Genomic DNA, 10,058 nt, shown 5'->3' with positions numbered 1-10,058 from the left:
GGTACGTCTGGTCGCACAGGTAAGATACCAAAATCGACCACCAAAGTATTCTTACGCTCGATACTCATATCGAAAAACAAACTTGAAAAGAAACCGTCGAAATAGAACGCGTCCGATGTCTACGAGCGGTGGCTGACAACTGAAAATAATCACTTGCTGTTAGTTAGGTGTCTAGAAATCAACTGAATTTATATTTCAAGTTCTGTTTTACGTCGACCACTCGATCGCAGATCGAGGCCCGATTAAAACCCGATCGTTGACGTATCAACTTGCAGTATAACTAATTTCCGAGCGCAGGGGTGTGCGCATGCATTAACTAGTATAACATTAAGGTAGTAGAATGTCGCCGCTGTCAGCCTCAAAACATATTATCCAGTACATATACCGTTACTTGTCCTTAGTCGTGCGCTGCCAGTATCCATAATTGGCTCCTGTGAGGTGGACTTTTACCACCGGAACAGGCATTTCGTAGTGTTAATTCTTAGCCAATTGAAACAACCGCTACCGAAACTACACGGCTATCTAGGCTGATCGGGAAAAGGAAGTTAACATCGATGATTAACTCCTGACTTGCCCAAACAGTCATAAACTCCTGCTTACCTAGCAGAAACTGTAGTCACTCGACCAATAAGCCTCCCCTCGTAGTTTAGAAGTTCTTATTTTAGTGGTATACTGCCGTAAGTTGTAAGTCAGTTGCATCTGGAAGCTAATTAAGAATTATCGGAAAACTGTGAAGGCAATAGAAGAAAATCGCCTAATATGATAATCTAGCAGCCTAATTCAACACCAAGAGTGCCACCGATATTGAACCCAAAGAACCATATCAACCAAAGGGCATGTTTCGGATCAATGATCAACACGTCATCACCGGATTATCGCGGGACACTATAGGTGTAAATCGCTACCACTCAAGGCGGTAGCCGAACATCTATTTAAATGCACAATAAGTATATAAGGTCACACAAGTACACACGCAGGTATAGAGAGAGGTTTTGGTGGTACAGAGAGGGTCATCGTGGTATAATAGTACCAAGTTCCTAGTTAGCTAGAATAACGACTACATATAACATTGTTTGTCCTAAATTTCATCGATTGGCCACGACACAGTCACAAATCCTAACGAATCCTATTTTTGTTCTGGAGGTGTATCAAGTTATAACGTTAGAGATCATCTCAATGCATTGGGTATAAGAAATAGAGAGTATTCACGAAGAGAAAGTAGATTACTTGCGACCGTCGTTCTGGATGATGATTTTGTTCTTCTCGCGGGTCACCTTGGTCAGCGAGGGCCGGGACGATATCTGCAGCTGTTTCAGATTCTGCTGCGGGATGTCCGTTTGTGCGAAGATTTTGCGCTTGTCGTTGTGGTAGCGCGTGAGCACCTGCAGCTTCGAGAACAGTTTGTTCTTGCTGCGGTCCTTCTCGACAACGGCGGCTGCGGTGGCACTGGTAGCGGCCAGCGGTTGTACCGTGGACGCCGCCGCGGCCACATTGGCTTTGAAATGGGCGGCCAGATGTTTGCTGTGCGAGTGCGAGGCCGGTTCCGAGTCGGAGTCCAGCGCGGCCAGGTGGTGATGATGGTAGCGACTGGATCCTGGGCTTAGGACCAGATCGCTGGTCGGCGAGTAGGGATGCAGCGCGTTGTCCGGGATGGAACTGCTGATGGAAGCCGACGTGTCGGCGGCAAAATGACGCAACATGAGATTCAATTTGGTCTCGTGCTGCTTCTGGAGGGCGATTATCGAGCGCTCTTTTTCTAGACGGGTTTGCCGGATGGCGTTGGTCAGGATCTTCTCCTGCCACTCCCAGGTATCCCGCTCTCGCTCCAAGCTGATGAACTGCACTTCTAGCTTCTTGCTGTTCTCTTTGAGATCAACCACCTTCTGGAAGTACTTGTACAGCAACGTTCGCATCTCGTCGGTGGAAAGTTTGTTCAGCCGGGCCATCAACATCTGTTCGCCCTTTTCACGCTGGAGACTTTCATCCGTATCGATGCTCTTCCGGCCACAAATGAGTTCATTCTTCATCTCGATAGCGGCGTCAATCGCTTCGATGGCTTCGTCGCATTCGACCAGCTTTCGTTCCTCGTCGAACGATGGCATTTTGTCTTCGCGTATCTTCTTATCCAAATTGCACCGCTGCTCCAGCAGATGATCCCGCGTCCTTCGGAGATTGATAATCTCCTGTCGCAGCGAATCCTTCTCAGACTTTTTGTTAACGTACTTCTTGAGATTGCTCGATTTCTCCTTCAGCACGTGTTCGATATGTGAGATTCTTTCGTTCATGTTCCTTATCTTACTCTTGCCTTCGCTAATCTCCTGAATGGCACTGACTTTCGACGTTTTCTCCTTCCGGGCCACTTCGATCTCCTTCTCGATCGATTCCTTCTTGTCCAGCTCCTTCTTGAGCATCTTCTGCAGCACCTCCAGCTGCTTGTGCGAGTCTTTGATCGATTGTTGTAGTTTCTTCTTCTTGTGACCCGACTCGCCGGCGATGTACCGAATCGAGTCCAGGTCCTTCAGTCTCTGTTCAAGTTGGGAGGTCTTCCCTTTGAGATGGTTTATTTCCTTCTTGTCTGCGCCGTTGACGACGGCTCGCGTGAGTTGTTTCTTCGCCTTTTCGTACTCGTCCTCTAGATTGCGTTTCTTCTTGTTGAAGCGCGACTTGGCTACGGAGCGCGTTTCGCTGTTCTCGATCAGATCCGTGATGTACTTTTGCTTGAGCGAAATCGTGCGTCGGATTTCTTCGATTTGGGCGTGCAGGGAGTCGATTCCTGCCACCGTAATGCGAAGGTTGTTGTTGAGGGTATCCAATCGTTTGCTGTTCACGGTTGGAGTGGGAGCTAAGGATGTTGTAGAATTGCTTCTGAGTTGGGACATCAACGAGAGTTCATTGCTACTGATGGATTCCGTGTCGTAGATGGACTTCCTCCTGGCCGGATTGTGCACCGGAGCCAGTTGTTTCTTCTTCTCCTGCTGACGGATTTCCTCGTTCATGTCGTCGATCATCTTCGGGTGCGCCTGGAAGAAGTCTTTGTACTTTTCGTTGATTATGTTGTTCGTTTTGACTTGGAAGTTCTTCATATAGCCCTGAATTCGATCGGTCATGTCCGTCAGATGCGTGCAGATGTCCGAATCGCTTTCATTGTCCGAATTGCACTGCTCGCTTGTATTGACTTTGCCACTGCTTTGCAGCGTATCGTCTCCTTCGTCGATTTCCTCTATGGGGCCAAGACAAACCCTCGCCGGGGGATTCCCAGCAGTAATACTGATGTCGGTCGAGCTGAAACAATCGTCGCATTCCGCTTTCAGGTAGAGCCATTCTTCGATTTGGCTTCGCTCCTGCTGACTGAGCTCGCAAGTGTTGAATATCTTGTTGAACAAACTCTCGGCATTCTTCAGCAGCTTAGACCACTGTTGCGAGGCAAAGTACAGGCCATCGTAATTAGGCTGCACGATTCCCGCTGCGAGATCCTCATTCAGTGCCACAGCCGGAACATTGTTATCCGAAAACGTATTCATCACCACGTGATTCACTATTTCCTGCGCCTTGTCTCCAAACTCTAGATTCCTCAATCCGTTCTCTCCTTCCACGTCCTTGATGCAGAGAAGCATCAACGTCTGAGCCCTTCCCCCGAAGGAATCCTTCAGGAAAGCCGTCAGAATCGATTCATTGTAATCGTCGCTCCTCTTGTGGACAATGTCCTCCAGCTTCCTCAATCCGGAATCCTTCAGAACGCTTTTCCCCTCCACCATTTCCCTCTCCGTGCCGCACAAATCGCAGAAGCTGATCGTCGACTGGCGATGTTGATTCAGCCCATTCAACGCCGTCCACTGCTGCTCCAGGATCAAACTCAGTATATTGTGATTGTCCGGATTCCGGTTGTGCAGTCCCAGGCTCAACAACCCGTAAATCTCCTCAATCGTGAAGCACTGCATCAGCGCAACTCCCAGCAAGTCCACCACGTCTCCATCGCTCGTAATCTCCGTCCAGGCCACCCCCACCGAATACATCCGCTCCGGGTGCCCTCCCAGCTGGCAGAACAGATCCCTCACGAAGCACAGCACGATTCCCTCGCAGGCCCCATTCGCATAGAGCGTGAAACTCTTGGCACTTTCCCGATCCCCAAACGAAACAATCGAAAAGTCGTACCCCTCCAGCACCGATTCCGTCACGCCGGCCACCGTTTCCGCGTAGATCTCCCGAGGATCCATTTCGCCGCGGAAGACACGCGAGAAGCGGAACTTGCGACCTCCGGCTGCCACCACATCCTCTTCCTCTTCTTCTTTTTCATCAAGCACGGCATCTGGCTTCTCCGGGGCGGAAAGCTTCGCCACCACCTTCAGCGGGATGTCCATTGCGGGTGGAGCTGAAAGAGGGACCGTTTTACCAAAGGTTTATCCTCGAATTCTACAAGAAACTCACCATTTGCAGTTGTAATTCGTCGGAGAAAGCTTGATGCAAAATATCGTTTGTTGTTTTTGCTGCAGCGCAGTTTTTCGATTTTCTTCTGTCAATAAATTTTATGCTGTTGTTGCAGGGGGTGGGGGGAGGAGCAACGAGTCCAGCGATGGGTGCTCGGTTTATGTTCTGTATCATAACAACATCCACCTCTGTGTTGCATCAGCGTGGGAAACATGTCGCAGAGCATACGTCGTGACAAACATTGCACATTGCACAATGGTCGTGTGATATGTAGTTATTGGCTAAAACAATTATTCACAAATTTCAATCCTAGGACAAATTTCTGTCGTCAAATGTGCGAAGTGGGTGTGCTTGAATTTGCTATTTTTTATACATTTAAAATGCTATCTACGACTATTGTTACAGCGTAGCTCGTCCGGAATCGACCGATAGCTTGTTTTCCTTTAGACGGACACAGAATCACGATAATTGGTTTTTGGAGGAGAGGAGCACCAGAGTTGGCTACAGCCAGGTTCCACGATATGCAGCACTTCAAACACGTGATACAAACGAGATATTTTCCACGGAACAAACCACTCATTCGACTCGAACAGTTAACCTCTTAACTTGGCGGAAGTATGACTAAAACGCATTTATACTGACTAAAACTAATTTTATTAAAATATTGTACAAAGCTTTACACTTTGCGAAATGCTTTCTTCTTCTCGGACAATTTTTTCACTTCTACAGATTTTATTTGAATTTTCCCGCTTGCTACGATTGCGGGTGCGTCGGCTGCTCACGTGGCTGCGACAAGTTCGGCGTCGGGTGCCTGCGGTACCCGAGTAAAAATATTTGCGTTGCTTGTAATGTTCGCAACAACTATACAGTGGGGATTCGCTCGTTGGAGGTCCGCTACATGGAATGACTCGATGGTTGGATGTTCGCTGATTGGAAAAAATCCAACTTAAAAGCACTCGAATGTCAAGAGAAGATGTGTAGGATCTTAGTAGTCCATGATTAGTAGTGTCAAGGGAACTCTAATAAATATATCATTGTTAATTACACCACTAACCAACCAAGTCTCGTCTCTACAAAATGGCGACGAAGAGTAAAATTGGAAAAGATTATATGCCGATATCTTTCACCATACCGAGGAAACAAGAATGCCACGGAACACTGAGTGCAGTATACGCTTTCAACAGGATCAAGTATATTCAGAGTTTCATCCAAACTGAACAACATTACAAGCTCAGGAAAAGACGCTGTATCAGGATTCAGAGAGGAGGAATACTACAGCGTAGCGACAAATTAGGAACAAAATGAGAAATTTTGATGGTAATTGACTTATGAGTGTACTAATGAAATGCAGCATACAACTTTCGTATGGTAAGTTCTGTCCATAAATGTAAGTCTAAAAAAATCATAAGCAATAGTTTTCGAATTTAAATAGAGTTATGGAGTTGGCTCAAATACCATTTGAAAACTGCTTACATTGAATTGTACAAATTATTAGCATACTTGCTAAAAAAAAAATGCTTAGAAAACTAAAACTATTGCTCAAGTATTGTGTTTGGAAATCCTTATTTTTCTATTTTCAATAAGGAATATTGCCATAATAAAAATGTAGAAGATCCATCAGTATATATGAACATTCAGGTTTTGTCTACAAAGTCTACAATTTAATATTATTTTAACTAGTGCTCGACCTGGTTTGTCATTATTCTATATCTTACTTTTATCCAGTGTGATTATCTCCGATAAGGCAATATTTGGTAAGCTGGCTCCAGAATAAACTTAATCGAAGAACGATGAATTGAAATTACTTGCTTCTTCAATAGTTAAAAGCAAACTGGCCAACCATTCGATCTTCTTTTTATGGTACCACTGTATACCTAAAATATCGCTGCGAGAGATATCGACACTATTTGTCCAAACAAGAAGAATATGATTATAACACAGACAAAATTATAATTTATAGAGAATTGTTTTCACAAATCATGAGGAACAAACATGTTTAAAATGAAATTTATGACTAACTATCTATTTAGATAAACAGTGATTAAGTTAACTTGGGAATAAATATGAACAAGAGAGGTGTGAGGTGGACTAACTTATAAAATACACTAAATCTTTGAAACTAAAAACGTGGTGTTTTAAATTTTTCATCAGTTGATATTATATACCGTAATGAATCAAAATCTAGACAGGGTTAAAATCTGAACACTTCAGTATTTTTCAATAATTTATAAATTGAAACACCAATTATACTATTGCATATTGAACAGTGAACTGTAACTTTAACCACCCAAGATCATTGTACAACTTAGGCAGATTTGGTAAGTTATGATAAAACTGCAAGCAGAAATAGTGGAAATTACATTGTCAGATTTTATAAAACGATAAAACAGACTTTCCAGGAATGAGTTTCTGCATTTTATGTTTCGAAGAAATTTGCAAGTCGTTATTATTGTTCATTTGAATCATATTTTTCTGTGAGAGCCAGTGGAATCAAGTATGGAACATGTATTATAAGCCACAGCAATTCATTACGAATGAAGCAATAAACATTTTGCGAGTTTGCTTGAGTAAATCCCAATGAGACAAATATTTATTTCAGAAAATCAGAAATCATGTAAACGCGATGCGACTTTAGCTGAACGTATTTAAACGTACGTTGTTCATTTCAAAGTAACTAATATTGGCGATAAAGTTTAGTTTGTGCCAAATTTGATCATAATATATTGGAAAAACAAGTGAAAATGTTCGAGATTTAATTTATAAGTGTTCGGAAATCTAAAACACGTGTCCGAATTTAAATATTTTCCTTACGTTGTTATTTTTATAGTTTTCGTGTGGAAACTTCAAGTTTGCAAGAAATTTTTAACGGAATAATTATGTTTGAACTACTATTTATGTAACCATTCATACTCATTGGAGGATTTTGTCTTGGAACATGTTTAATTTGGTGAAATTATGCACAATAGATTAAGCGTCCGGGTATTGATGCATCACGGTAGAGGAAGATATGAAAATTATATAGTACTGTGACTTGGGTCACTTAATTCAGGCTTGGTTGACGAGAAAAGTCAAATGGAATTGATAATGAATATAAATAAAAAAAAGTATTTAAAGGGCAAGTTTGTCTTCGACGAAGTACACAGGAAAGCTCCAAACGCGATCCTTTGAGAGTAAGCGGAACCCTGTTGTTGGGATTAAGTACACTTGTCAATGACGACAGTGGAACCCAGACAAAGGGATGAAGTACGCAGGATAGATCCAAAGGCGACCCTTTGAGATTAAGCGGAACCCTGTTGTTGGGATCAAATTCACTGATCTACAAGGATAGTGAAACCCAGACAAAGGGATGAAGTACGCAGAAACCCGGAGGCGATCCTCGCGGGAAATAAGTAGCTCTATGAGACCTAGAGGCGAACCTCAGGATGATTCTCTAGAGTAGGTGGAACCCAACTTAAGGGATGAGAGTACACCATTGTGAGACCCGGAGGCGATCCTCGCGGGATGAATCTCAAGTACCAGATTGAGACCTAGAGGCGATCCTCAGGATGAATCTCAATGGCTGGTTTGAAACATTGTTAATCACATTTGGTTTTATTAATCACTTCAATTATTTAATTGATTTCTACAGAGACAGGAAAATATTTCAAGAATAACAAAATCGATTTGCGACTGCAAAGAAGAAGGTATTTGCTACTTTCAAGACAAACAAACAAAGGCCATATGAAACAGGGAAAAGGAGAGAAAGTATAATGCAAGAAATTGTCAAAACAATACATCTGTATCGGGAAAAAAGAAGAAAGAACTTAGTATGAACAATAATGACTATGGCACACATGAAGGTGCAACAATGGAAAACTAGAAGATGGACAACAAGATGGAATCGTCGAACTACAATAATAACATAAAGCATTTTATCATAAAGAAGTACTCTGCACTCACGTTTTGTTTTGTTTTTCAGATAACTAACTATGACCAGAGATCTACCAAACTAAAGTTGACAGATAGTCTGGCTTGCTAATTGAGAAACCAGTTTGTTGGAATTCTGTATCACGTATTTATAAATAAGACAAAACTATAACACTATAAAAGAAGGGAGAGATGTAGGATCCTAGTAGTCCATGATTAGTAATTTGATAAGGAACTCTAATAAATATATCATTGTTAATTACACCACTAACCAACCAAGTCTCGTCTCTACAAGATGTCAAACTGACTTTAACGTCTGAGTACCGTAGCATTGAAGTCTCCATATATAGAACAAATGTGAATGTATATGTGCGTTTCGTGACGATTTGCTCTCCAGATGCGTTGGTCTGGAGCATTTTCACCAGCTGTCAGTCATTCCAACTAACGGGTCGGATTCGCTGATGGAAGGCAATCGTGTTCCAACCAGAAAACCCCCGCTGTACAGTAATCTCATCACTCTTAGAGCTACCTTCTTCTTCTTCTTTCTGGCATTACGTTCCCACTGGGACAGAGCCTGCTTCTCAGCTTGGTCATGCTAAATAGCTGCGCGTTTACCGCTACGGCTATATGGGCCCCTGAGCTTAGAGCTACCTTCTATAGACCTTTTCACAAGACTTTTCAAATCAGCTGATTTGGGAGCACTTTGACAGTTCTTCTATGGAAATGACAGCCCCTTATATACACCGGTCCTCCACCGATGTAAACAAATGCAAACGCGGATCTGTCACATGCAAAGGCCTATAGATAATCGGGTCTCGGGTTTCCAAACCTGACAGGTTAGGGTCGGGTTTGGGTTTGAAAATTTTATATTTTTTTCAGGTAGGGTCTACTTTGAAAGATTACAAAATATTGGGTACCCCCGTTGGTTTGAGCGCAACACTTTGGGCTCATTTATTACCAAATTGGGCATTACAAATCAAAGCTCAAAAAAAGCTTCCATTTCACTCATGTCACCATTTCAATGGCAGTGCCGGTTTTTTTCCTAAAACCCTCTTCCAACCCCTTAGAAATTTCGTTTCTCGTTTGATATCCTTGCTAACTATTTCGAACCGTAGCAAACCGTTGCTATCCGTATCTATCCGTTTCAGAGCGCTCAAAATTTTGAAGGAGTTTTCAGGTTTTTTCAACGCGAATGAGCTCCTGGTTTAAGTTAACGCAGCTTTTTACAAAGAACAAGCAGGACAAGGAGAAAGAACAGGAAGAGGGGATTTTTGTGCGAACATTGCCTGCAATGATTGCATTACATTGATTTTCTCGTGATTTTATGTTTAGTTTTATTTGAAAGAAAATCCGCAGCAAAACAAAACCATCAAAATTCAACAATTTGAGATCCATCAGGTTATTCCGCTTTGTTCGGTTTTCTTTGCATGTTCCTCAAAAAAAAAAAAAACGCAAATATCCCAAAAATCCGCTTCTAGTTGTTTCGAACTGTGCACAGTGGTGCAAAACAGTGAACAGAGTCTGTTCATGCACTACAGAAAAATGCTACCGCAACGATCGTTCCTTTAGTGCGATTGCGTTCTTGTTTTTTTTGCTCACGGTCGCCCGAAAACAAATACTGTAGAGGGCATCGCATTAATTTATTTTGACATGCACTCACGCATCCGATTCCCTATGATATTTCTATAATAACACCATATACCTAAGTCGAGTCTAGTACACGACAT

At 42.7% G+C, this 10,058-nt stretch overlaps 1 protein-coding gene across 1 annotated transcript; it reads right to left on the bottom strand.

The window, feature by feature from the left end:
• Positions 1-872: 872 nt before the first annotated feature.
• On the bottom strand, positions 873-4,553 carry LOC5573627 (kinesin-like protein costa). Its single transcript, XM_001660904.2, has 2 exons — positions 4,426-4,553; positions 873-4,369 (listed from the first exon to the last, which is right to left on the bottom strand). Exon 2 carries the CDS (start codon positions 4,356-4,358, stop codon positions 1,224-1,226), a length of 3,135 nt encoding a protein of 1,044 aa, XP_001660954.2. The 5' UTR covers positions 4,359-4,369; positions 4,426-4,553; the 3' UTR covers positions 873-1,223.
• Positions 4,554-10,058: the final 5,505 nt, after the last annotated feature.

Source organism: Aedes aegypti, chromosome 3, assembly GCF_002204515.2.
Source record: "Aedes aegypti strain LVP_AGWG chromosome 3, AaegL5.0 Primary Assembly, whole genome shotgun sequence".
In the NCBI taxonomy this organism is placed as follows: domain Eukaryota; kingdom Metazoa; phylum Arthropoda; class Insecta; order Diptera; family Culicidae; genus Aedes; species Aedes aegypti.
The sequence above is the reverse complement of the archived record's forward strand: the minus strand, read 5'-3'. Positions and strand labels throughout refer to the sequence as shown.